Here is a 26,696-nt window from a genome sequence, read left to right as displayed (position 1 = left end):
TAGTGCCCATCGGTTAATTACAACGACGCGAGTATTCGAACTTGCCGCCGCGCGATCCAGGACGAGGCTTCCCAGAGTCGGCCACATCTAGAGGTCCAGGAGGCGCCGATCCGCGCAAGCCACGAGAGCGCCATCCAGAGGTACAGAGAGCAATCGCGCGGTGCACCACTACCGGTAAGTCAGTATCTAATTGTAATGGTTCCTACACAAAGGACGCGGTAATGCTTGCCGCGCGGCGGAAGTCCGCGCGACAGCCAATCAATATGTTGTTTTTCCGTAAGAGTTAGAAGGTTATTACGGAAAGCAGCATATTGATTGGCTGTTGCGCGAACTTCTGTCGCGCGGCAAGCATTACCGCGTCTTGTGTGCAAGAGCCATAATACTACACTCGCATATTATGGGTGCGTTCGCTTTGAACGCTTATGCGCTTTAAGCGCTTATAAATATCGCTCACGTCGTTTACTTTGGCGCTATAAGCGCTGAAAAACTGCATATTGACGTTATGCGTGACATCATAACTCGCGCTTACATTCACTTCTTCTATCGAGATAGGGCAGTAAAGGCGTGAGCACTTATAAGCGCTTATTTTCCAAAGAGAACGATAAGTTAGATTGCGTCGATTTCATCGACGCAATCTAACCTCTAATATAAACCTTAAAGTGAAATAGTGTTTCAAAATGACTTTCAACGAGAGTAATAAAACCAGAGTAACTCTGCAAGATTTTACAAATAATAAAATGTATACACTTGTTGTTACATCAAATGAGGCAAAACGTGTAGAAACAGGTAAGTTTAGGACACCTCTCATAAAAATTTATTATTTTTGTTATTAAATCATATTTATTTTGAGTAATAAAGCACTGTCCAACAGTAATTTAAAAAAAAATAAGTAATATTTCAGCAACACTAGTAATACATTTGATGAAGGAAACGGACTTTCTCACAAATTTACCTAAATCTTCATATTTTGTTGTATAAAACATGAATATTATATGAAAGTTAAAATCGTCGATCTTAAATAAAACAAAAGTTATAAAGTGAAAAGTTATTAAAATGTGACTTAAATACTTCATCATTGTATAATGGTACAATCACTTCCACATAGTTTTTTAACCAAGGTATTGTTTTTTTTTATTGATTCAATCATTACGGATAAATACTTTTCTAATTCTTCTTTATATAAGTTATTTGTTTCGTTATCATCAAAAACATCTAATGAAACTAATATTTGAGCAAATATACAAACAATTTCCTTATCTTTATCCTCCATTTTTACATTCACAATTGCTTACAACAGCCAAAGGAAACGGTTTTGATCTTTTCGAGTGCGCTTAGAAATCAAAGTAACCGGGCAAAAATAGCGCTCATAAGTGTGAGCGCTTTAAGTATGTGAGCGTCCAAAACGAACACACCCTATGTACAAAGTGAGTAGAATTTCTTATAGTGACTTTAATTTTTATGGTTATACGACAATTGGCATTTGACATAAGAATCCTACGTCCATTAAAAATGAACAACGAAAGTCAATTGAAGCGTGATGACGTATAGGCAGTGAAAGCATACCGACGAAGTTTGCAAAGTTAAGATACGTATGCATCAGAAAGTTAAAGTATAATATATTATAAATTATATGCAATAAGTAAAATGTAAGTTTATTTTATGTATTTATTGCATGTATTTTATGTATTTATTGCATGTATTTTATGTATTATTTTATATGAAATATATATTTTCTGCAGATTTGTAATTTTAATATGAATATAATATTTTATCTTTTAATAATTTATCCTAAAGTAATCCCAGACAAGCAGATTTTCAAGGGACGTTCTAAAGACATCACTATGTCTTAAAAACATGCTGAAAAAATTCTAAAGATGTCCATTACAAATTGGTGTTGTCTTGAGTATATTGTAATATTTGTTTTACTTACAAATTCACGTTAAATCTTTCATTTTTCACGAGTTTAGTGAAGATTTTCACCTTTCACGAATTTATTACAAAATTTTCACTTTTCACGAGTTCACACTAGGGGAAAAGATTCATGATCGCCACCCAGTTCAGAAAGTTCTTCGAAAAAGAACAAACTGAAAAGGAGAAGAAAGTGGGTGCTTTCCAGTTGTGTACACTGTTTACACAAAACCAGTTTATTGGTTGCATATTATCTTACAAGATATTTTAGATAATATGTAACCAATAAATTGGTTTTGTGTACGTATGTGTCAAGATGTGTTAAGCAATTGGAAAGCACCCAGTTTCTGGCCAAAGGGGATACAGAGCAATGGGGGTGGGACCCGATTGACCACTATACGATTGGACACAGATTGTAATGATTGGTTCGACCTAGTAATTCACTAGATAATTCTTTTCATCGGTTGGTTGTGTCCAATCGTACCGTGGTCAATCGGAACGCTCCCGAGCAATGGCATAGAGTCACTATAGTAAAAGTGCACTTAGCCATCTATTGAAGTCTTGAAGTCTGGTCAAAGGGGTTAATTTTCCAGACCAAAATTTAAGAAGAGAGTTTTGTGCTTGTTAATTCAGCACGTGGGACGCAAAGAGAATTGTTTCGATATAAAACTAGTTTTTAAAATAAAAATTGAATAAAAAACGTATATAAGTTATATAGATTTATTAATCTTTATTAATCTTAAAGTTTTTTTTTCCATGGAACGTAAGTATAAGATAATGCGTCCCAATTTCTCTAAATAACCTCGTTACATATTATATTTTGTAATATTTATTATTTACATTTGTATAGAACGTAAAAATGGTAAGACACAACAATCAGTTACCAGATAATCTTCCACAATTGCAAAACCTTATCAAACGCGACCCAGAATCTTATAAAGAAGAGGTAAGCTCTCAATTATATATCTTATATTATGATACTTTATTTGGGTATGTTATATTATCCTTATATATTTGTTTACTTTAAAAGATGTAAAAATTTAATAAATATGTCCACAGTTTCTACAACAACATCAGCATTACAAATCTATTTTAGAAGTTTTTCATCTGGAACCAACACAATTTAACAAAAGTCTCGATGAATTGATAACCTTCTTAGCACAGGTTAGCATACTTAAATTATAAAAAAGCAAAAACACATCTAACCTTACATATTGTTGTATCAATCAATGTTACTAACTTGCTGAATCTCATTTAAGTTATATAGGTGACAAATTAAGAATTAGCTGTAGTCCAGTATTATTTTTTAATCAATCTTAAATTTTAATAATGGAGAAATATTTAGAAAAAATAAACAACAGTATTATATGTCGAGATAATATAATAGCAAGATTGTATTCTTTAATCAGCACAACAAATGAGCCAATGCCACAAAGCATATTTATATATGGTCACATGGCTACTGGGAAATCATTAATTATACAAAGTTTACTCAATCATTTGAAGTATAATGTCAGCTATATTAATTGTATGGAGCACTTAGGTAGTAAAAATATATACAATTATATATTGAGTGATTTGACTGTATCCACAGAAGAATTAAGTAGTGATATACTGTCAAAGCAAAATTGCGACAATATGGCAGACTTTATACATGCACTTAAGAGAATTTCGTCCAACGATAAACGTCCAATCGTATTGGTGTTTGATAAATTTCATAGGATGAGAGATTTTGATGTAACTTTTATGCCAGCAATCTCAAGACTTAGGGAATTGTCAGGCATTAATTTATGTACAATTTTTATAAGTGAGATCTCATGGACGAAGTTTCGCACTAAAATTAGCATGTTGGAACCTATAAAGATTTACTTTCCACAATACACGAAGGAAGAGCTGATCGAATTGTTGCTATTGGACAGTCCACAGAAATATGATATGCAATTCTATAAAAATTATTTGAATCTCTTCCTTTCTGTATATTTCCGATTTTGTAGAGATTTGAATGAGCTGCGACATATGGCCAAAATCAATTTTGTAAAGTATGTAGAACCCGTGGAAAGTAAACGAATCGAACCTGATAATGCTGCTGCGCTATGGCGAAATATTTCTGCTACTTTGCGATCTAATTTAGAAGTCATTTATCTCCGAGTTTCTACGGATGATCTCTCGCAGTCGGATTGTCAAATATCTCGGGAGATCGAGTCGACAACGAAGTTAGCATTGAGTTTCGAGTTACCGTTTTACGCAAAGTATATGCTAATCGCGGCATATTTAGCTTCACATAATCTGTCGAAGTACGATCAACGCATCTTTATGAAGCAAAGTAATAAGAAGAAAAAGAAAATACGGTCGATTAAAAATACGGCGACGATGGATCAGCAGAAGAAACCTCGAGTTTTTACCATCACAAGAATGCTCGCTATCTTTTGTGCTATCCTCGATGAAAAAGTAGATATCAACGCTAATTTACTTGCCCAGATATCTACTATGTGTCAACTTGGCTTGTTAATTGTCAGCGGGGATAACATTTTTTATTTGGACGAACCAAAATACAAGTGCTGTGTAAGTCGTGATTTTGTCACAGTTGTAGCTAAGACAGTTGGCTTTGATATAAAGCATTATTTAAGCGTGAATATGAATTGAAAAAAAAATATATATAAGCTTCATACATACTTCCTCATTACTTGAATCTATTTTCAATCATAGTTCTGCTTTTAGTTGTAGTTATATTTATTTCTAACAACTTTACTTAATATGTTTTTGTTGTGTGAAAAGATTTTCTATGTAATAGAATTCGCATATTTTTATTTCTAAGATTTGTGTGAACTTCGTTTGATACATATATTACATATAATTTGAAACATAATTGTTATAACATATGCTTAATTTATTTAAGAATATTATAATTTTGTAAACTGATGGAGAAATCTAATTTTTTTTCTAATTAAAAGTTCTGCAAACACTGTACAAATTGTATTCATTAATATCTTTCCTTATTTATAAATATAAATACATTAAATATAGTTATATAATATTAATCGTGTATGTAAGTGTTGTATGATAATTTGTATTATCTCTTCATATAGTCACTATTTTTGTAATATTGTATTAACTCTCCACATAGTCACTATTTTAGTCACTAATATTAAAAATTTGTTAAAATTTGGTAAAATATGTATATGTTAAATACGTTTGTCTATGTTTTGCATATTACAGGTAGCCCATTGTTATACGGAGGATTTAAAAGCATATCCTCAAGAAATTATTGATATATTACAAAATCATAATACCATATTAGACAATGAAATGCGAATGGTAAGTACATTATATACATTTAAAGCTATATTATTATACAAATAAAAATATATTCATGTAAAATATATTCATATAATTTTTACTATTATATCTCCTAATTATATTTTTTACAGACATTTTGTAAAGCATTGATTCAGCTGCGCAACAAATCCCTCTTAGAACCCACTGCACTCCTCAGTTTATTTTTTGAACTTCTGAAATGTCAAGATAAGACTCTAAGACAATTCCTCCAAACGCATATAATTACGGATGTTAAGAATATCAATGCAAAGCGTAAAAATGCTAAAGTTAATACTGTGTTACAAAATTTTATGTTTTCTATGTTAAAAGATCCTAATACGAGAGCCGTTAAAATGTCCATAGACATTATGATAGAATTGTATAACAAAAACGTCTGGAATGACGCTAAGACTGTTAATGTTATAGCGACGGGTTGCTTTTCTAAAATAACGAAAGTAATGGTTGCCAGTATGAAATTTTTTCTGGGAACCGATCCGGAAGAAAAAGAAAGTGATAATAGCGATTCGGATAACGAGCCAAATATGCGAGAAGTTATGATGGCTAATAGAGTTAATAAAAAGACGAAAAAACGAGAAAAGCAGTTGAAGAAAGCTAAACAGCTATTCGTTGTAAGTTAACAATTTTTTGTAATTCTTCGTAATATTTATATATCGAAGTCATACGACTTGCATCTTTAATATATATTTCAGAAAGCAAAGAAGAAGAAATCTAAAGGACCACAATACAATTTCTCAGCGTTACATTTAATTCACGATCCTCAGGATTTCGCTGAAAAGCTTTTCAAGCAGATAGAGAAGAATAATGACAGATTTGAAGTAAAGTTAATGACTCTAGACGTTGTTTCCAGACTTATTGGTTTGCATAATTTATTCCTCTTTAACTTTTATCCGTATATACAGAGATTCCTTCAACCACATCAACGAGGTGAGATTATCACATCATGTAAATGTAATGCTTTGCCATGTAATTTTCCATCCTATTCTCATACATGTTGCTTTTTTTCTCTAGAGGTTACCAAGCTTTTACAGTTTATAGCTCAAGCTTCACATGAATTAGTTCCACCAGATGTACTGGAACCTGTTTTGAAGACTTTAGTCAATAATTTTGTAACAGAGAGGAATTCTGCGGATGTAATGGCTATCGGGTGACTATTTTAATGATTTACAAATGTATTGTGAAAGTCTACGTCAATATATATATATATATATATATATATATATATATATATATAATTTTGTTAATTTAGCTTGAATACCGTACGTGAGATATGTACACGATGTCCATTGGCTATGAACGGGGATCTGCTTGAAGATCTAACACGGTACAAACAATATAGAGAACGTTCTGTAATGATGGCAGCGCGTTCTTTAATCGGCACATTTAGACGTATTATGCCCGATTTGTTGCATAAAAAAGACCGAGGTCGTCCTACGGAAGCTAACGTTGCGATAGAAGCTCCCAAGTACGGCGAAGTTCGGGCAAACGAATTCGTACCAGGAGCAGAAGTTTTATTCGGCAAGCATAACGAGAATACTGAAGAAACCGATAACAGTGCTAGCGAAGTAAGCAAACATCAAATTATTTCATTAATGCAAAACCTGATATTATTTTATTACATTAAAATTTATTTATATATATTTATATACGTGTAGGATGATGAATGGATTGACGTGAGTCATAGTAGCGACGAAGAGATCAATGACGAGGAGACGATAGCTGATACAGATCAATCGATAGAATCTTCTGCTAGTGATAACGATGAAAACGATGATGACAATGATGACGATGATGACGATGATGACGATGATGACGATGATGACGATGATGACGATAATGATGGTGAAGATGAAAAGCAAAAAGAAGGAGAAAATAAGGACAGCGATAATAACTTAACATTATCTTGTAATGAGAAGAATAATATAGAAACTAATTGTAAAATAGATAGCGGGAAAAGAGAAACTGACAAAACTTTGCGAAAGGAAAACGTTTTAACGAAGCAACAAAAGAAGGCGCAAACATTAGAGAAGAAGTCAAAGCAGAAAACAGAACGCAATAAAGAGTTGACGGCTGAAAGAAGAACAAAAGCATCTTTAATATCTACTGAACGATTGCTTACAGATGAAGATTTTAGGAAAATCAATGTTGCATTAGTAAAACGAGAAGTAACATACGCCAAACGTGGCATTAAAAGAAAGCACGATCAAGTTGAGATAGAGAAACAGAGTGGAGAATTGGTAAAACTTAGCGACATAGAAAATATATATAAGAAACGTAAACATGATAAAGCAGCCCGACAGGAATCTGTGAAGGTATGTAGAAAATGTATATTTTAAGATCTAATATACAAAAAATTATATATATGTAAGCTCAACAGAACAAATCTATGTAAAAAATAAAACGGACATAATGAGCCAAATCCGTTTTATTCTTTACATATATTTTAATGCGATGTATATATAAAATAAGATGCTTTAACCGTATCATTGAATTTGTAGAAAGGACAGGAAGGAAGAGAAAAGTTTGGTTATAAGGATGGCAGACAAAATCCACTATGCAGTAAGACAAATCGCGAGAAAAGGAAAGGGAAAGCGTTCCAAATGTTGAAACACAAATTAAAAGGGAAGGTGAAACGATCCTTTAAAGACAAACAAAGAGCTCTTAGAAATCATCTGTTGAAGCAAAGAAAGATGAAATAATATACATATATAATTAGTGTACTGTATAATTTATTTTCATACCTTACACACTTTTGCCCGATGTTAATAAAGATCAGTTACATAAAATGTATGAAGTATACCTTTTATTAAAGTTGAAAAAGGCGCCGTTATTTTGTCTAAATTTCTTGCCAATCACGTTATGAAGATAGAAACGTACGACCAATAGCGGTTGGTGCTGCTCTTGACCGTAAAAGGAAGTAAGAAATGAGACTGCGCCCTGACGGTCGCTATCATCATCGTTCGCGACAGCACGCGGCTTCTTTCAGCCTTCATTGCAGTTTCTTTTGTCATTACGGGAAACGTTATTTGAGGTGTAATTAAATCGTTGCATCTTGCCGAAATAATTGTTTTATTGCAATGTCAACGGTAGCGAGTCCTTTAGCCGTTGGAGGCATCCGGCAATCGGGAGCACCGGTTCGCACACAAAACGGTGAGATAATCCACTGAATTTGGTTATATTTCACCCTGAATCCCTCTTCTCTTCGAAATCGATATTACATTTTACGCATCGTGCCGATCTTACTCTTTACTTGAATATTTATTAGTATACGATGATTTGTAATTATGAATCTATCAGAAGTAATAGGAGTATTTCGATATTTTCTTTTATTCCACACATGGTTATGTTAATTCATGATACATAACCATTTAGTGCAAAAAATGTGTTTATTATATATTTATTGATTCTGCTAAATATTTCTTATATCTGTCATGATTTTTATATGCCATTAAAATTGTGTCTGTGTGACGAATTTTGATGGCAAATAATTAAAAAGTAGTATTCCTCAAAAGTTTCTTAAGTCAACTTTGTATATACAAGATATTTCGTATGTTATATATATTTTTTAATAATTGCTAATTTCTGTTTAAAGCATAAAATAAGAATAATATTTTTTATTAATCTATAATTTATTTTATAATTTTATATAAATATGTAAAATAAAATATATTTTAATTTCTTGCAGTTATGGCTGCTTGTGCGATCGCTAACATAGTTAAAAGTTCTTTGGGTCCAGTTGGATTAGATAAGATGCTGGTTGATGATATTGGTGTACATAATTAATCTTTTTATTCTTTTATAAAATACAATATAATATTATACTAAATATAAAAATTGTTTGGAACAAGATATATTAATAATTTCTCCCTTAGGATGTTACTGTTACCAATGACGGAGCAACTATCTTACGTTTGTTAGAAGTTGAACACCCAGCTGCAAGAGTTTTGGTCGAATTAGCACAATTACAAGATGAAGAAGTTGGAGATGGTACTACTTCAGTTGTAAGTAATATATTTGTATATATAATAAAGTCTAAGGTAAGAAATGATATATTTAAATCAACAATTGTTTTACATGTATTAGGTAATAGTAGCAGCTGAGCTTTTGAAAAATGCAGATGAACTTGTGAAGCAAAAGATTCACCCAACTTCAGTAATTAGTGGTTACAGACTTGCCTGCAAGTAAGTATGCAATTGTTCATTCTTTTAGTCAGAATTATCTTCAATATTAAATTACTTTGTTGATATATGATATGAATTTATCTAAATTATATTAATAAATTATCTAAATTATATAATAAATATAATATTACATATTAGCAGTATGTTTTAAAGAAAAGGAAATATTTTAATAGAATTCAATTTTAAATCAATTTTACTTCCAGAGAAGCATGCAAATATATTCAAGAACATTTGACTGTTAATGTGGATGAACTTGGACGAGATTGCTTAGTTAATGTTGCAAAAACATCAATGTCTAGCAAAATTATTGGAGCGTATCCTTTCTGTTTATCTGATAAATCTAATTTATCTAATTCTATTTATCTGGATAATATTTTTTCTTCCACTACACAATAATTGTTCAAAATATTTCCTGTGACTAATAATTAGAGATGCCAATTTCTTTGGAAATATGGTAGTTGATGCTGCTAATGCGGTGAAGATCAGTGATGGCAAAGGAGGCTCCTTGTATCCCATTAAGGCAGTCAATGTCTTGAAAGCTCATGGAAAGAGTGTCCGAGAGTCTGTTTTAATTCAAGGATATGCTCTAAATTGCACTGTTGCTTCTCAAGCGATGCCGAAGAGGATAGCGAACGCAAAGATCGCATGTCTGGACTTCTCGTTGCAAAAAGCAAAAATGAAGATGGGCATTGAAGTACTTATTACAGATCCTGAAAAACTGGAGGCTGTTCGTCAACGTGAAGCGGACATTACTAAAGAACGTATTCAAAAGATTCTTGCTGCTGGAGCCAACGTGATTCTTTTATCTGGCGGCATTGATGACTTATGCTTGAAGGTATAACTGCAAGTCTGTTGTAGAATGATTTCAAGAAGTAAACGTATACTGACTAAGTAACAATACTGACTTTTTGCATATTTCGTAGTATTTCGTAGAAGCTAAGGCTATGGCAGTACGTAGATGTAAAAAGGCTGACCTGAAAAGAATCGCTAAAGCTACGGGTGCGCAATTCCTCACCTCGTTGACTAATATGGAAGGAGAAGAGAGTTTCGATGCCAATTTCCTAGGAGAGGCTACAGAAGTAGTGCAGGAAATGATATGCGATGATGAGCTTATTCTTATCAAAGGGTATGACATTATTATAATATGAGCAAAAAGTAAAATTCATAATTGCGACAATTAATATTATGAAAATTAACTAATTGTCTTCTTTAATTTCAAGTCCCAAGGCACGCACAGCCAGTTCTATTATTTTACGTGGACCAAACGATTATTATTGCGATGAAATGGAACGTTCAATACACGATGCATTATGTGTCGTCAAGAGAGTTTTGGAAAGCAAAAATGTCGTCGCAGGCGGAGGTTGCGTAGAGGCTGCGCTTTCTATATATTTAGAAAACTTTGCGACATCATTGGTACTGAATTTTATACTTCCCACTATCTTTTCTCTTTTTTTTTACATTGAGGTTAAATATATGTTTTTAAATTACAGAGTTCTCGAGAACAACTTGCTATAGCAGAATTTGCAAGATCTTTATTGATCATTCCGAAAACGTTAGCCGTAAACGCTGCACAAGATGCGACTGATCTTGTCGCCAAGCTTCGAGCCTATCACAATTCCAGTATAACGAAATCGGACCTTGCTGATCTGAAATGGTAATATATTTTACATTTTTGAAATGGTTTCTATATTTAATACAATGCGTGAAAAGTTACATGGAATTGTTATTTTACAGGGTGGGCCTTGATTTGCTAGTAGGAAGTATAAGAGACAACAAGAAAGCTGGCGTGTTAGAACCAGCAATTTCGAAAATTAAATCTTTGAAATTCGCCACTGAAGCAGCCATAACTATTCTTCGAATCGATGACATGATTAAATTAGATCCCGAGCGTCCGAAAACTAAATCATATCAAGACGCTATGGAAGCCGGCGAATTGGAAGATTAATATTAAAATGCATTTACGCTAAAATGCGATATGTTTACAAGAGAGAAATGTAAAAGATTTGTAAATCTTTCACCGCACAGACACACACATGCCACGCGATAATAAAGAAACGCAAGTTATAATTTAATTAACGATACCAATATTTGCAACTGTCCGTATATCGTATACAGTTTAATTCCATGTTCATATGTAAAATGTTGCTATCTAAAAATTGAAAATAAAGCTTTTTCATAATATAACATGCATTCCCGTATTTTGATATATAATACAAAGAAGTAATCTGGTTGTTATCTGAAAGAGACATTAATTCTGTGATAATTGTGTTCCTCTTCTTAAACACTAGAAGGCTATTAAACTTATTCCTTTTAGATCTGTATGAATAATTTTTTTATGTTTAAAGCAATTTATAGTCGTTAATATAATAACCATATTTACATTACATTAATAATGCATATTTGACGGTAATTATATGAAAATGTTTAAAAATGCGCGTCATAATAAATTAGTAGTAAAATAACACGCTCTAAATCACACGCACGCAATATTGCGATCTTTGCTTCCAGAAAAATATTTAATATATATTAGCGGTGAGTGGGCCAATCTTTGTTATACAATACATAATAAAGTTACAAAATTCAGTATTTTATAAATAAATTTGACATGTGATGACAAAATAAACATTTTACTACAGAATACAATTGATTTGAGTTTAAATGAGTTTTTTTAGCTAGCGCATATAAAGAATAAAAAGTAATGATTATAAAGAGAAGAATATATTTTAGTAATTTATAATAAATTATATAACATTAATGTTATATAGTTTAACAGTTCATTAATGGAAAATAATGGAATAACAGTTTTAAGTATTATGCGATATGTATGTTCATAGGGGTTCAATATCATTTATAAACAATATTATATAAATGATATTTATTTTTCGAATAGACAATGAATCGTTAAATAGTAATGATGTTATTTACAATGTTTACTACACCGTGACAGTTGATTGATTCTTTTAAATTTTATGACGCGTTACTAAATTACTTATGATTATATTTTAACGATTTGTTTCATCTGAATTGTAGTATATGTTTATTTACAATGCAAACTTACGATTTCATTGCAAAATTTTTATGGTAAATGACCAGTCTGCTAAAATATAGTTTTTCTTTTCATTTTTGTAACATTCTTATACCCCATTAAGGTAGGTATACAAATAGAACAAATCATTAAATGATTTTTTCTGAGACTATAGTACACACTATTTTCTCTAAGAAAATAGTCAGCACCATAATTAAATTATTTGTAATGTATATACCTATTTGATAATAATTTTTATTTACTCCAAATAAATATATTACTAAAGAACAAAATATTTCATAATTCCTATAAAATTGACTCTGCAATCGTAAGTAAAGTATTGTTAACATAAAATTTATGGTTCTTACATGTCTGCATTATAATTAATTTTGAGACGTATTTATATAATATGTATAATATAGAATATATATATTTATATATACACATATTATGTGTAAATACGCGCACAATCTTTACGCGAGTGAAAATAGAAGCATGTTGTTAGACAACACAAAAATAATACATAAAATTATTATTCACAAATACTTAAATTGACTCTTCCATTAATAACTGTTTTGTTACAAATAAATGTGTGTATAAGCACTATAAGTAAATTTCTGGATTAGTTTTTTACCTTATAAATTAATAATCTAGAAATATATATATGTAACTGCATTAACATTCTATTATTACATACCTATCTCAATAAAAATTATGAGTTATATCAAAATTTAGAAAGTTATGTCAATAATATATTTGTAGTTTTGGACCTTTTTGTAATATAGATTTAAGAAGTTAGTAATGATAAATACACACATGTGTGTATGTTGTAAAATATTTTTTAACTATTTACTCATTTTATTTACAAACCCTGTATGGCTTGATGAATGACATAAACTTTATAGACTTTTGTAGGAACAGAAGTTTAGCAAAGTTAATGATTACATCTAAATAAAAAAAGCGTCAATGCAGTATAAAAAAAGGAATGGAATATGATTAATAGATCTTATTTGCAATTTTGGTATATAACATTCATTTGCTTAAGACAGAGGATCCAAAACAAAATAATTATTTTTATTTTTTATAGATTTTGTATTAAGAAAGCAAGTTCAATATATTATTCTATGATTTGCTTTGATGAGAAAAAGAAAGAAAACATGAATAATTATTTTTGATATTTTCTGCATAGATAAAATTTTGTTCATCCTTGTTCGTGTTCGAAATTATATAATTAGGATTGAATACCTTTATAACGCAGGGTTTTCGAATTTTGGTCCTTTTGTGACTGTAATTTCGGCATATGAATATTCTTCATGAAGTTCTAGTACTTGAAATTTCTTCAGCACTAACAGTGTATAAAATTTCTGTGCAACCTACAAAAAATAAAATGGGATAGAATGAAAAAATTTCTGTTTTCAATATAAGATTCCAAGAAGATAACACAACATTGAGTATAGTTTCTCAAACTACTAACCTGCTTGCGGTTATTCTTAAATGCCATTTCTGATAACGTTAATTTATCTTTGGTATCCAGTTTGCTCTTAATAACGTGATACATATGTGCTGCTCTTTTGTTGAGAACACGCTCTTCAAACTGTTCATAAGTTTCATCCACCTGCTGCTCCTCTTGCTAAAAAAACATATTATAAGTATCTCATAAATATCTCAAAAAAAAAATTTGGATATATAAATAATACAGAAAGAATATATCACTTATATGTGTGTGTGTGTGTGTGTGTGTAATGCGTGCAAAATAGTTTTTTAAATGATGAAAGATAACTTACAGGTCCCACGGACGGCGGAAACTCATAATCTTCGTGATTCCAGGGTGTAGCAGGTCCTCTTTCGGAAATTGCACCAGGTGTATGTGCCGGAGGATGATGTTCGTCGTAACCTATATATGAGACTTGTGGTTGCGCCTATTAAAATTGTCGAAAAAATATATTATAGAATAATTGTTACTAAAAGTACAATGTGGATACATCTTGTATATGATACGGATGCTTCAACTCACTTGATCGTAACCCATGTTTTCCATTTGAGGCATATCGGATGGTTGTATAGCGGTAATAATAGCCATCTCTTGTGTTGGTGCTTGTGTTACTGGTTCTTCGTTTGTGTTGAGTACCGAGTTAACTTCAGCTGGTGCGAATTGTGGTGTTTCTGTGTTGAGCACCGGTGTTTCGGAAGACGGCGATACTACCTCTGATGGTTCGATGGAAGGCACAATGCTACAGATGTCGGAAACCGTTGTTTCCGCTGGTAAAGGTACTTCGGGTGGTACAGGCGACTCTGAAGACGGAAGACTTTGTTGTGGGATTAAACTTGGTACTTCTACTGCCTCGGCGTTTACTGACGATTGACTGACGTCTGCTGGAGGTGCCTGGGGTGGTGGTGGAGGAGGCCTTATCTAAACGAAATAATAATATTCATTATGTTATAATAATATTCCACAAAAATGTACTTTGTTAAGTCTCTGTTTTATTTATTCTTTGAGGAATTGCGTTTTCTTTTTAAAATGTTCCTTATCACTAACCTCATCATCCTGCGGCGCTTTTCGTTTTCGTCCCATACGTTTATTAAGAATACTTTGTTCATAATTGGATGTTTCTGCTTCTGGAGCATCTCTCATTTGCTCTAAAGGCATACCATCTTCCTCGGCTCCGAGTCGCCCGAAGTCTTCATGATCATAAGATTTGCTGGTTAAGTGTCTTTGATAATTCTGTTTGAATAATATTAAATTAGAACATTATTTGTCTGTATAGATACTTGCAATAATTTTAATTGTTAATTAAATGATCGTAAGATGTAAAATTGTCTTACTTTAAAGAGAACACGAGCTGGGATCGGCCTTCCTGGCAAAGCAAACAGTTTCTCTACACCACCAGTTTCCTTCCAATGCATTAATCTTTTTGTTGGCGGTGCCAAGTCCAACGTTGTGATGATATCAGTAGTATCTGATAATTGTGCCTTCATTTCTTCACCAGAAATATTTTTCACTTCGTCGACAATAAGTTTACGTTTGCGTTTAGCTTTTGTAAAACCTAAGAAAGAGATATTTACTTATTAGTTACAAAAAATAATATCAATATTATATCAATGCTAAAATATAAAAGTTTTACCTTTTAAAGCGGATGCGTCGATCGGAGCTAGTGCGAAGCTTTCTTCTTCATCGTGTAGCAAAGTGGTTTGATCTTGCAATGGTGGCGGTTCTTCTATGTTATCGATAGCGTGTTCTTCTGGAACAGCTGGTGGAGCTGGTGTGAAACGACGACTGGCGACGCTTATTCTTCCTTCGATTTCTTCCCCAGCAGCTACTGGTGTGGTTGGTCTAGAGCCGTCAGAGCTACGCATAACATACATATACAACAATTTAGTAAAGTACCAACATTTTATATACACATAAATGTAAAGGTAATAATAAATACCTCATGCCTCCCATCGGAGATGCCGGACCACCAAAATGATCGCCCATATCTTCATCAGATTCATCGTGAACAGAAGCAGCAGTACCAGGAACTGCACCTGCTTCCTGTTGTTCAGTTATTGAACTAACCTCAGGTACAGGTACTTCACCCATTGGAGCTTCATCAAATAAACCACCTTCAAAGAGGCCACCCGCTAAAAAATTAAATTATAATTATTATTCTCTCTTTCTTTCTTAATAAAAATAGTTATGAAAATAATAGTAATTTCTTTTATCATACATATAATGTCTTGGCCAAGATGACCACCAAAACCATCATCTCTGATGGGTGTATCTATATCCATAGCTTGAGTTGTGGAGGATGTTCCTGCTACTGGCTCTTTTTCTTTTTGTTCCAATGCTGTTTCTATTCCTGGTCCATCACTGAACAACATGTGACTCTGAAATAAAATCCAGAAAACACTAAATGAATAGGCTGATGAAAGCTAAATTGCTATTGGACATGTGTAAATTCAATTACAAAAGAAAATCGAATTTTTTAATTTAATATATCTTGTACATAAATACCTGGTCTAATGAAGGTTCTATACCACTTCCGTGTCTTAGTAATTCTGGTGGTTCTGCATCAAAACTCATGTCACCAAAACCTTGGTCATGTGTGACTAAGGACAAACTACCATAATCTTCTCTCATTGTTATTTCCTCTGCTCTAGACTGGTTCAAACTAAATTGGGCTTCAATATCAACATCCCTAGAAAAAAAAATTCATAATATAATGATCAATTTATAAAGAAACATTTGCAAATACTATAGTTTTTTAATAGATGTTTAACAAGTTTCTTACTTAAGCTCAGGCATAGCAGTGTCAAAATCATGAAATACTTCTGGTAAAGTAATAGCTGTTACAGCTGCTTCTCTATGTTCTTCAGGTAGATCTACCATACCTGGCCTGAATGCCATTTTGATTTTTACAAAAGCCTCATTGCAGTCAGCCAACAAATATTTTGCTTTTCTTGAGTAAATTCGTACAACTCCCAATAGCAAATGACCAGATGTTCTCAAGGCCATTTTAACCTATTACAATATTTTAGATATAATATGACAGAACGATGAAAACATTTGTCAGATCTTTCAAATTTTTAGGATATTTACCTTTGGTTGTAATATACCATCTACTGATTTTTCTATATTGGTTTCAAATACATGTGCCTTTGTTAGTTTTTTGTCCCAATGAGCAGCCAACCATATACGGGCTAGAGGCCCTTTTTTGGCCAACACAAAATGTGCATAAAACATGATTCTTGTATTTCTCTAGTTGCGATCTATAAAGAAATTGAATTACATTGATAAGTCAATTCAACAGGTCAGTTGGAAATCAATTCGTAAGTTAAATATAAAAGAAGGAAAGTACAATCAAGGTGAATTAGAAGCACACTTAGGCCCGGTTGCACACATTAACATTATTTCAGTTTTAAGCGAGATAAACGTCTGTCTATTCATTTAGAAAGAAAGATAAAGATAGATATATGTTTAAGTTTCGCTTAAAGCTAAAATAATGTTGGTGCAACCAGGCCTTAATAAGTTTGTTTTTATTTGACTAAACTTAACGACAAACATATTTCTGAGATAATTATTTCCTCTTGACAATATTGTGCTTAGTACGAAATAACAAGTCACTCAATGAAATTTATTACCAGTTTAGCTACGTTGCATTATATTGGCATAATATTTAACACATAAAACGCACAGCAACAATCAACAATAATACTATCTAATTTGTGAAAATGTCAACATCAACGCACAAGATGGCGTTTCCGTCTATAGTTTTGGCGGTTACAAGGTAGCGTTAAATTTCTCATACCAGTTCCGTTATAATGCGTAGTGCGAGTCGTCGTGACAACGTTCCGTCGTTAGGCCATGCAAAGCCGCAACATATTTTGCATAGAAACAGTTATGAACGCGACAATTTTCTTAATCATCGACACATACGGTGCATGCACTCCCAAATTGTCTTAACGCGTCCCCAAAACTAACCACGATTGTGTGCGATCAAAGGTAGATAACTCATATTAATTCAGCGAGGATGTTGTGTTAGCGCCATCTAGGTTAAAAGAGAGAATTAAGCCAATGGCACACGGTGCTTGCTTCGTGCTAGTTTGCTTGCTGGATGGAAGTACTCTATTCTGATTGGTGCATTTCTGAAGATGGATAGTAATATACCAATTAAAATAGAATATTTCCATCCAGCAAGCAGTCTAGCACGAAAACAAGCACCGTATGCCGCTGGATATTTGCAGGATTCACACCGTGTCCGATGTCCGAAATATGACATCCGATATCCAATAAAAGAATAGCTTTCTAATGGAGTCTCTACTAACCAATCATAAAGCTTATAAGTACTTGTTCGGCCAATAAATGTAGGCTGAATAACCCAGAGTGGGTTATCCAGAGCCAGTTGAACATGCTATTAGCTACGTTCCGAAATTCACTGCAAGTGCTAAATTTCTGTAGGTCTATATTCTGAATCCTCTTTTATTTAAAAGTGTCTCTAAAAGAAGCTTAGGAGCCACCTGATTGGCTGAAAAAGCTACATTTAAGGCACTTTTATCGATAAAAAGGATTCAGAATATGGGCCATAGTATACGTTAACCCCGTATCAGACTATACATTAAAATTAAGATTTAATTGAAATTTATAGCGAATTCGGTAGCTTGCACTAGTGCGCACTGAGTGCGCATTAAGGCTTGTTTATAGTACATTCTTATATTTAAGATCGTGTCTTAAATACATATTTAAAAACATTTTAACTAATAAAATGATTTGTACGGATGTTATACATATCATGGTTAAAAATATTTGAGAATTTATTTGAGAATTATTTAAGACAATCTTTAAATATAATAACATACTATGAATAAGCCTTAGTGCGCACTCAGTGCACACTAGTGCAAGCAACCGAATTCGCTATTAGTCAATCAGAGCAAAATTCACTAAGCTCATGTTTAGTGGATTTTGCTCTGATTGGCCAATTTTCAATTTAATCTCAATCTTAATCCGTAGTCTGATACGGGCTTAACAACACATGAACTATAGATTTTCAGTACTGGCAGTGAATTTCGGAACGCAGCCTTTTTAACCTGTAAGCATATTGAAAAATTTAATTTTAATTATATGCTATGTTATCACATTTCTGTCTAAATATATCTAATTAATTATGTACTCAACTTTATAATTGTGCTAGATAATCGCAGTTAAAATTAACGACAATTTTGTCATAACTTGCATTAATATTTGTCATGTAATATTTAATTCGTTTTACAGTGGACTGTTTTGACAATGGGAATTGTTTATTCGAGGTTGATGCGGTCTGCTCGCACTTTCAACATTGCAAACCGAGCCGAAAGAATTATTTCTCGAGAGAAACCAATTCCTGCTCCGCAATATACATCTGCAGAAAAACAAAAGAAGTTGGTAGATGAAGGTAATTTAGAATCATCATATATAATTTCAGTTACTGCGATTAGAGAAAGATTGGCCCTGTTAACCTTAACACATCTAAATTATTATAATGCCAATATAATTTTCAATTGTTCACATAAATGTGCATATAGTTCAAAATCGTGGTCGTTATGTGTTAAGACTATTATAGTGTGACTTATGTAATCAAGAGAAAATTCCTTAATTTGAAAATAATATGCAAGCTACTCTTTCATTTTCTTTTCTGACTGTTGTTTTTTTTAATGTTGTTTTTATATTTTAGTATATCCAGGATTCTTGGAAAAGCAATATCAAAAGGATATGCGGTTAGACCAACGATTAAAAGATGTTTTTGTAACATCGACAGATCCGCAAGTATGTATTATTCCCATTAAGTTGTGTTTTCAGATTTAATATTAGTTTACTGTATTAGATTTAACAAACTATAATAAATATTTTTTGTGAATTATTAATATACGTTTATTTTTCAAAAATATCAGAATGTCAAAAAGTTATATCTTGGTTTTGTTTGAAAGTGTTTTTATACTTTCTTATAATAGACTCCTTAATTTATTATTGTTGTGGAGAAAATACAGGGATAATTCTTATGATATATTTTATGCACATATCATTTAATTTTTGTAATATTTTTCAGGATATAAAATCAAAAGCAGAATCAAAATTCTTACCACAGAACAGACAAAGCATAACTGAATTTAGCATTGATTTTTATGAGCCTGCAGTAATTTCTGAAGGAAAATGTACATTGAGACAGGCTTTCACATTTATTTCTCAACATAGAGATGATCCCATAAAATATAATAGTGAGAACATAGCTGCTGAATATAAACTAGATAAAAAAGTAATAGGTATGTATAGTTCTATCTATTTTTTTAGTAAAATTAACTTAATATTAGTGTTTATCAAATCTCTATAATACTTGAATCTTTTCAGATAATATATTAAAGCATTTTAAAATTTATGTGAGTGTTTTGCCAGAAGCACCAGATAAACCTATATCAGATCCATTACAAGAGTTGATTGATCAATCGTATAAAGATTATAAGGAAACGTTTCTTACAGAAGAAAAAAAATAGAAAGAAAAGATAATATGAACATACAATAATATTGTATATAGAAATAACAATTTTTATGTAGAAAAATAATTTATTAAATGTTATTTCTACATTTTACTTTTCAAAGTAAGTATACACTAGTTTATATCGACATTTGGAAATGGTGTATATTTTACAATAAAAAAGGAGTTATGTATACTTTTGAAAGTGTTTGATAAGTAATGTCAGTGATCGGCTTCTTCAATTAGTTGCACATTCTTGTAAAATCTGCAAGTAAGGTTTGATATGTTATTCTAGCATTGATGAATAATTCACACAATAAAAATATATACTCTGAATATTATTTACTTTCTATGATGTGATAAGCAACAATGATTGCGACTAAAATGTGGAATGGCCTAGAGACGGACGGCATCGAGTGAGAATAATCTGCGAAAAAGCTCTGGCTGTTTGAACTTGTTTCTGGAATGGTTGCAGTCTTCAACATCATCCAGTAAAATGCTTTCATTTTTAATCTCTTCTTTAACTCTGCACCAACTTCTTCCCGAATACGTTTATTGTAATTATTCAGCCAACGTCGCTGTGCATAATATAGACATCAATACTATGAGTATTATTTTAACGTAATGATATTAAATTCAAGATAGTTTTGAAGTAAGTTGCAAATAAGACTTACGTGCAACGGAGTTAGCATATCGACATCGATAAGTTTCGGTTCGTAAGGGACCAAAGTGACATCTCTGAATTTCAGGAATTGTTGCTTGCTATGTGTCTAGAACAATTGATAATTAGCAACTAGTAATTATGAATATTATAATGTTACTATTACGCAGTTTACACTTAAAAGTGTACTAAATACATACTGATTTTTCAGCAGAGATCACTTCGATTATGTTCTCTAAACGAACACCAAAATCGTCCTCCTTGTAGTATCCTGGTTCATTAGATAGAAAGAAACCTGGCTTCAGCTTGATGGAACATCCAGTGACTGAATTGTTGACGAAATATGACACGCTGATAGGCGCTGCAACGCGTATTGTTCCACTAGAATGGCTTTTATCGATTGCATTCTGTCTTTTCGCGAAGCAAGGATTTTTACGGGAAACTGTTGATTACGAACATTCGTGAACCGAAGAGAAGTGGCCGATTCCATGACCAGTTCCATGCATATAATCGTAACCGGTGCTCCATAATGGTCCCCGTGCGACAACATCCAACTGATCTGTCGTTAGACCGCTTGGAAAGATCAAAGACGACAGTTGAATCGAACCTATCAGCACTCTCGTGTAGGCTTTCTTCTGCTCATCGGTCGGATCTCCGAAATGAAGAGTCCTGGTCACATCGGTAGTACCATCTGTCAAATAATATGGTTTTATTTTTTTTTTCATGTTCCGATTATTTAACCAACGAATAAACGCGAAAGTGAGAGAAATACTAGAGAGAAATTTAAGTGCTTAAGTAAAAAAATTGCCAGTTTTTTAATTAATCAAGTTTTGAGGTCTAAAATTTAAATTTGATCTGACAAAATAAAATTAAAAAATTCGGAGTTTTATACCCAAGTATTGTCCTCCGGAATCCACCACTAGTGTGGATGTGGTCCCGATTTTAACGTTGGTTAAATTAATTGGCTCGTAATGTGGCATAGCACCGTGCGGTCCGTATCCCACGATTGTTGGGAAAGAAATGCCTTTATTATCGTCTTGCTCGTAACGGAGTTCATTTGCTAATCTAGCCACTTGCATCTCGTCCCATCCTTCAGGTTCAAATTCGTATTGCTCTTCCATATAAGACAGAAAATCGCACATTGCCACTGCGTCTTTTAGATGAGATTTCCTCATACCTGCCGCCTCAACTTTGTTCTTCTCTGCTCGTAGATTGATTATGGGCGAAGATTTTGGTAATCTTTTCTTTGGTGGAATCTGGGAAGATTTTACACGTTGCATTCGTATATCTTTAATTTTTGTTAAATTTTCCATTAAGTGAAAAAAATGACTAGATCATACTATGTTTTATTCATTTAAGAATAAAATTGTACTTACAGAATTGTATATTTCTTTAGACGCACCCAGTGTATAGCAGCAAGGCGAAGGAAGCCAAACTGTATCCCAGGCTTGAGACATGGTCCTTAAATCGTGCCAAATAGTCGTGTAATTATGCCACCTATAACGTTACTAATCGTCATGAAATGAACATGAAATAAACATTTATTTTTCAATTAATTTTAAAGAAAAGAATAAGCACGCACTATCATCTATCTCTCGTTCCGTTCATCGAGATTCATGAATTATTGGAAAAAGAGATACCTTGGAGGTCTTAACTTCTATCACTCACTTGACGCAGTTTTTATGGTAGCAGGAATCGGTTCTCAGATGTATGTCGACGGCCCGCAGGATCTTTTGTCGTGGTGCGTAGAGATGTATGGATCCGTGAGTGATGATCGCGTAGGACCTTAGAACAGGCGTATGCGGCAGGTCATAGCCGCGGATGTTGAATAGCCATGATATCTCGTCCAGAGCGGTGACGACGAGTGCATCGGCCGATGAGACCTCCATTTCTAGTCGGATTCGTTGGATTTTCTCCTGCCACGGTTTACCGGAATACTCGTCTGGCAACGGATATGCCGCGTGGGGATTGTACTCAGGTCGGCCCACCTGCCAGATCAAGTCCACCAGGTCGTTACCGACTGCGACCAATTTTACGGGGGAATTTTCTAAACACAAATAGGATCATTAGTCGCGTGATCGAGAAGATCTATTTGGATTCGTCGTGATACTCGAATCCGTTTCGAAACTTTAAAAGAGAGAGTTGAAATTCTATAATCAACAGGTTTTCTAGATGCAAACACATTGTTTTTAATATAAATCGTCTCATTAGACAGAAAAATATTAGATGTAATGTTAATTAAAAGAAACATTACCTAAATCGTCCTCCCATATCTTCCACATAGATGCCGGTATTAATTTCGGATTAGCACCGATACGTACTTTCGTCTGATTTTGAAATTCGTGCATTAACCATTCTGTTATCGATGGTACCTGTAAAATTAATGAGATATTAAGATCTTGATGTTACATATTCGCCTAATTTTTTATTTCGTGGCAGATTTATGGACAATCGACAAAATTTATTAATTATGCAAGGAAGATGTTAAACAAAAGTTTGATAAGCAAATGTTGGCGAAGTAAAATACGTCACAAGTTGCAGATAATACGGAAAATGTAGCACAGTGTAGTAACTTGCAAAGCTATTGCATCTGTGTTAGCGATGGTACGCACATGTATATAAATATTAAACTACGCATACAGAATGGTGTTTCGTGCTCTCACCGCATGAGGTCTATAGCTAAATTTTTATTCTTGTAGATTCGTTAAAAGTCTAGAAGTAGTCAAAAGTAAATCTTGGTTTGGATTATGGAAATTCTGCGACGAGAGAGCGCATAATATTGATATAACGTATTAATTTTAAAGTTTAAATTGTGATGGGTGGTTTTACGTAAAAAAAGTATTAAATGAGTTGTAAAAGTTAGAAATAGATGTAGGTACATAATTTTTTTTTTATAACCTCATAATGCTTAAAAGTAATAACTTATTTATTTAATTGTACATGAATAAGAATTTTGCTAATTTTTGTTATAATATATATAAGGTGTGGGGGGGCCACTCAGAATGCCTGCCTTCCCCTGCCTCTCGCACTGAGTACAAGAGGTGAACGATCATCGATGACAGAAACATCGAACGAGTCGCGATTTCGTGTCGTTCTCACGCTCAAGGAAGGAGGCTTTTGCTCCTCATCGTGGTTGAATCTTACTTCCGTGTTAGGGAAGAAGTGCAAGATTAGCTACTACAGAAGTGATCCTGTGAAGCATGATCTTAACTTTCGATCGCTTACGCGCCCCTATATATAGTATACGTAAGGAGATTTTAACTGCGAGAGAGAGGAGTCATTCGTGTAGCCACCTAGCGGCTTACGAGATTGTCATCGTCCAGAATTAATAAAGGTCATTCTACAATTGCGTAAGTGTGGTCGGTAATGTCGGTCTACACACAGCTCTACACACTAGCGCTACAAACTCAGATAGTTATTCATATTCCAGTTTTATATACTTAAAAACATATTTATTTAAATATGTTTATTTAAGTATATTTTTAAAAATACACACGAGATTAATTTTTATTTGTAAAATTTTATTATCTAATAACATCGTGAATGTGAACTGTTATTTAAGGATTTGCAGAAGTTAAAAGAAAATACATATGCCCATATTCATACCCTTTGTCCACAATCTTGCTTTAATCTTTAAGCCGTAAGAAATTGACCAACCACAGTCGATTATTTTAAAAATAATCAATTATGGTTGGTCAATATCTTACGACTTAAAGGTTAAAGCAAGATTATGGATAAGGTTGTGATAGTCAGGCCTTATATTTAAGGTCTCCTTAAGTTCAACTTCAGATGCTTTGTAGCCAATAAAATGATCCATAGAATATCTGAAGATTATCTTAAGGAAGCCTGAAGTATAAGGCCTGACTATGAATACGGGCATTAGTTGACTTTGGAGATCTCGTGCGGTGAAAACGCGAAACACCGTTCTATGTGGGCAGGTTTATTTACACGTAACATATGTGTATTACTCGCGCGAACGGAATAGCAGGAAGGTTGGATCAAGTTATCTGCACTTGGAGTTAAGTTAAGTGCATTTGGATAACACTCAGCGGTAAGAGATAATCAAGATAATCGTAAATTGTAAAATTTATGAATCATTAGTTCCGATCTACAATAGATATAGTAAGTCTTAAGTCTTAAGAAATTGACCAATTACAGTTGATTATTCCCCTTAAATTTGACTATGATTGGTCAATTTCTTAAAGCTTAGAGTTTAAATCACCTATTATAGATCGGGACTTATACATTGAACATGTCTAGGCATTTATTTCGAATAGTTGAAAGTAGTCGATAATGTCTTTCTTAAATTATTTCCAAGATCCTTGGAGATTTAATATTACCATCGACGAGATAATATTAAAGACAGTCAGCTCTGGATATATTTTGATACTAACGAAAGACCTCCGAGGGTCCTGAAGATAATTTAAGAAAGATGATATTATCGAACATTTTTAAGTATCCGAAGACATCGGCATCTCGTCGTTCGATCGCATCGATCACATCGATTGTATCGATTGCATCGCTCGCATCGATCGTAATCGATACTTCGAAAGCCGCTGCTGCTGCCATCTTGCCACTGGCCGCAGAGCAGGACGTGCAGGAGTGCTGATTCGAAAAGCCGGCTCTTATTTTCCGCGGTTTCGATCTGCTGAGTGGTGAGTGTCACATGAATTATCGTCACCGGTAATGCCGAAAGTTAGTTTTGTCGACGACAGAAATAGTTACATAATCGTCGAAGAAGCATATCTCGGAAGAAGCGGAACGGATTGTTGGTTATACCGCGCAGTGTTGTACGTTTATTGCGTTTTGAAGTTCAGTTAGATCTTCACGCTATAGCTGCGTTCACTTTGAGTGCTTATGCGCTGTCATTCTATCTTCTTCCCGCATGTAATGAGCGATAGATAGAATGACGCTTACAGCGCGTAAGCGCCCAAAGCGAACGCAGCCTATATCAACATTCGAGAAAGTTTCAATTGTGTCACACGCTAATTATCGGGAATGTCGAAAATGAGTTTCGTGCTTGAGTGACAGCAAAATATCGTTAGAAAGTTACCGAAAATGAATGTCACTCAACGGTTAGTCGATAGCATCAAAGGAAATGTCGCATATATTGAGATACTTCAAGCATCTCAATCGCCGCTACGTTCGTTCGGTTATGAAACTGAACGCGATGTTATAACGTTCGAAGAGTCGTCTCGTATTTTCCGCGATTCCGGCTTGTCAGAGATGAGTGCCACGCATGAATTGTCGACATGGGGAGTGCTAAAAGTAAGTCTCGCGCGTTTTCCGATAAAATCTCTTCGAGCGCGCGCCGAAAGAGATCATATCTCAGAATTGGCCGTTGGAATGTCGCACAACGCGTTCCTTCCATTATGGCGGTTAAAATGCATATTGGCGCCTGTTTTTTCGGCTTCCCGGGAGAAAGATCGATACTAATAGAATTAATAAATATTGACATGTAATGTGCCAGTATCATTCGCATGTTGAATCGTGCATTCTATCCGTGAGATACCATTAAACAGTAATCGTCTTCAATGAGAATTTGAATATATATATATATATATATATATATATATATATATATATATATATATATATATATATAT

At 33.3% G+C, this 26,696-nt stretch overlaps 6 protein-coding genes and 1 non-coding gene across 15 annotated transcripts in view; 4 read left to right on the top strand and 3 right to left on the bottom strand.

The window, feature by feature from the left end:
- Positions 1–31: 31 nt before the first annotated feature.
- On the top strand, positions 32–8,031 carry LOC116845949 (protein SDA1 homolog). Of its 2 annotated transcripts, none has more exons than XM_032819207.1 (10): positions 32–174; positions 2,759–2,854; positions 2,968–3,072; positions 5,125–5,223; positions 5,337–5,852; positions 5,934–6,168; positions 6,253–6,388; positions 6,491–6,806; positions 6,897–7,553; positions 7,740–8,031. In XM_032819207.1, exons 2-10 carry the CDS (start codon positions 2,768–2,770, stop codon positions 7,938–7,940), a joined length of 2,352 nt encoding a protein of 783 aa, XP_032675098.1. In that variant the 5' UTR covers positions 32–174; positions 2,759–2,767; the 3' UTR covers positions 7,941–8,031. The 2 variants fall into 2 exon arrangements, with proteins under 2 accessions (XP_032675098.1, XP_032675097.1); XM_032819206.1 differs by lacking the exon at positions 32–174 and adding an exon at positions 2,461–2,671.
- Positions 3,067–4,640, top strand: LOC116845952 (origin recognition complex subunit 5). Its single transcript, XM_032819209.1, has one exon. It carries the CDS (start codon positions 3,238–3,240, stop codon positions 4,549–4,551), a length of 1,314 nt encoding a protein of 437 aa, XP_032675100.1. The 5' UTR covers positions 3,067–3,237; the 3' UTR covers positions 4,552–4,640.
- Positions 8,032–8,171: 140 nt separating the features above from the next.
- Positions 8,172–11,603, top strand: LOC116845951 (T-complex protein 1 subunit alpha). The gene is made up of 10 exons (XM_032819208.1): positions 8,172–8,391; positions 8,927–9,012; positions 9,114–9,242; positions 9,325–9,422; positions 9,626–9,736; positions 9,852–10,257; positions 10,346–10,548; positions 10,643–10,835; positions 10,913–11,076; positions 11,157–11,603. The coding sequence occupies exons 1-10, from the start codon at positions 8,319–8,321 to the stop codon at positions 11,365–11,367; spliced, it is 1,674 nt and encodes a 557-aa protein (XP_032675099.1). The 5' UTR covers positions 8,172–8,318; the 3' UTR covers positions 11,368–11,603.
- A 677-nt stretch (positions 11,604–12,280) lies between these two features.
- Positions 12,281–17,923, bottom strand: LOC116845948 (double-strand-break repair protein rad21 homolog). Of its 2 annotated transcripts, none has more exons than XM_032819204.1 (13): positions 17,736–17,923; positions 17,027–17,196; positions 16,719–16,948; positions 16,442–16,625; positions 16,155–16,314; positions 15,876–16,068; positions 15,570–15,793; positions 15,271–15,491; positions 14,984–15,169; positions 14,462–14,857; positions 14,232–14,366; positions 13,922–14,077; positions 12,281–13,820 (listed from the first exon to the last, which is right to left on the bottom strand). In XM_032819204.1, exons 2-13 carry the CDS (start codon positions 17,168–17,170, stop codon positions 13,695–13,697), a joined length of 2,355 nt encoding a protein of 784 aa, XP_032675095.1. In that variant the 5' UTR covers positions 17,171–17,196; positions 17,736–17,923; the 3' UTR covers positions 12,281–13,694. The 2 variants fall into 2 exon arrangements, with proteins under 2 accessions (XP_032675095.1, XP_032675096.1); XM_032819205.1 differs by lacking the exon at positions 17,736–17,923 and adding an exon at positions 17,569–17,699 and having other exon boundaries at positions 13,670–13,820.
- Positions 17,924–18,950: 1,027 nt separating this feature from the next.
- Positions 18,951–22,646, top strand: LOC116845912 (protein NDUFAF4 homolog). 7 transcript variants are annotated; one of them, XM_032819155.1, is made up of 7 exons: positions 18,951–19,013; positions 19,196–19,355; positions 19,635–19,726; positions 20,007–20,220; positions 20,306–20,553; positions 20,725–21,771; positions 22,487–22,646. In XM_032819155.1, the coding sequence occupies exons 2-5, from the start codon at positions 19,211–19,213 to the stop codon at positions 20,446–20,448; spliced, it is 594 nt and encodes a 197-aa protein (XP_032675046.1). In that variant the 5' UTR covers positions 18,951–19,013; positions 19,196–19,210; the 3' UTR covers positions 20,449–20,553; positions 20,725–21,771; positions 22,487–22,646. The 7 variants fall into 7 exon arrangements, with proteins under 7 accessions (XP_032675046.1, XP_032675045.1, XP_032675044.1 ...); XM_032819154.1 differs by having other exon boundaries at positions 20,306–20,920; positions 21,305–21,771; XM_032819153.1 differs by having other exon boundaries at positions 20,306–20,920; positions 21,302–21,771.
- LOC116845903 (xaa-Pro aminopeptidase 1) overlaps positions 20,499–26,696 on the bottom strand; it is a 32,967-nt gene continuing 26,769 nt past the window's right edge. Inside the window, exons 4-12 of the mRNA XM_032819138.1 lie at positions 23,345–23,462; positions 22,759–23,137; positions 22,467–22,587; positions 21,983–22,346; positions 21,548–21,781; positions 21,291–21,451; positions 21,104–21,199; positions 20,776–21,007; positions 20,499–20,694 (exon numbers count right to left, since the gene is read on the bottom strand). Coding sequence (XP_032675029.1) covers positions 20,672–20,694; positions 20,776–21,007; positions 21,104–21,199; positions 21,291–21,451; positions 21,548–21,781; positions 21,983–22,346; positions 22,467–22,587; positions 22,759–23,137; positions 23,345–23,462 — 1,728 coding nt within the window. The 3' untranslated portion in view covers positions 20,499–20,671. The remainder of the gene's footprint in view (positions 20,695–20,775; positions 21,008–21,103; positions 21,200–21,290; positions 21,452–21,547; positions 21,782–21,982; positions 22,347–22,466; positions 22,588–22,758; positions 23,138–23,344; positions 23,463–26,696) is intronic.
- On the bottom strand, positions 24,083–24,298 carry LOC116845995. The gene has a single exon (XR_004378385.1). It is a non-coding gene; the product is annotated as a small nucleolar RNA U3 (small nucleolar RNA).

Source organism: Odontomachus brunneus, unplaced genomic scaffold (genome assembly GCF_010583005.1).
Source record: "Odontomachus brunneus isolate Ranch 3 - 2012 unplaced genomic scaffold, Obru_v1 Obru_scaffold_059, whole genome shotgun sequence".
NCBI classification, from domain to species: Eukaryota; Metazoa; Arthropoda; class Insecta; order Hymenoptera; family Formicidae; genus Odontomachus; species Odontomachus brunneus.
The sequence above is the reverse complement of the archived record's forward strand: the minus strand, read 5'-3'. Positions and strand labels throughout refer to the sequence as shown.

What these genes read in the sequence shown, in the direction of transcription:
- LOC116845949 (XM_032819207.1), top strand. Translation starts at nt 2,768, where the DNA reads ATGGTAAGACACAACAATCAGTTACCAGATAATCTTCCACAATTGCAA. An exon ending in TGATAACCTTCTTAGCACAG is followed by an intron (nt 3,073 to 5,124) that starts GTTAGCATACTT and finishes TGCATATTACAG; the next exon opens with GTAGCCCATTGTTATACGGA. An exon ending in CCTTCAACCACATCAACGAG is followed by an intron (nt 6,169 to 6,252) that starts GTGAGATTATCA and finishes TTTTTTCTCTAG; the next exon opens with AGGTTACCAAGCTTTTACAG.
- LOC116845952 (XM_032819209.1), top strand. Translation starts at nt 3,238, where the DNA reads ATGGAGAAATATTTAGAAAAAATAAACAACAGTATTATATGTCGAGAT.
- LOC116845951 (XM_032819208.1), top strand. Translation starts at nt 8,319, where the DNA reads ATGTCAACGGTAGCGAGTCCTTTAGCCGTTGGAGGCATCCGGCAATCG. An exon ending in ACCGGTTCGCACACAAAACG is followed by an intron (nt 8,392 to 8,926) that starts GTGAGATAATCC and finishes AATTTCTTGCAG; the next exon opens with TTATGGCTGCTTGTGCGATC. An exon ending in GACCTTGCTGATCTGAAATG is followed by an intron (nt 11,077 to 11,156) that starts GTAATATATTTT and finishes GTTATTTTACAG; the next exon opens with GGTGGGCCTTGATTTGCTAG.
- LOC116845948 (XM_032819204.1), bottom strand. Translation starts at nt 17,170, where the DNA reads ATGTTTTATGCACATTTTGTGTTGGCCAAAAAAGGGCCTCTAGCCCGT. An exon ending in CGACGCATCCGCTTTAAAAG is followed by an intron (nt 15,492 to 15,569) that starts GTAAAACTTTTA and finishes TCTCTTTCTTAG; the next exon opens with GTTTTACAAAAGCTAAACGC. An exon ending in AAAACATGGGTTACGATCAA is followed by an intron (nt 14,367 to 14,461) that starts GTGAGTTGAAGC and finishes CAATTTTAATAG; the next exon opens with GCGCAACCACAAGTCTCATA.
- LOC116845912 (XM_032819155.1), top strand. Translation starts at nt 19,211, where the DNA reads ATGGGAATTGTTTATTCGAGGTTGATGCGGTCTGCTCGCACTTTCAAC. An exon ending in TAACATCGACAGATCCGCAA is followed by an intron (nt 19,727 to 20,006) that starts GTATGTATTATT and finishes AATATTTTTCAG; the next exon opens with GATATAAAATCAAAAGCAGA. An exon ending in ACTAGATAAAAAAGTAATAG is followed by an intron (nt 20,221 to 20,305) that starts GTATGTATAGTT and finishes GAATCTTTTCAG; the next exon opens with ATAATATATTAAAGCATTTT.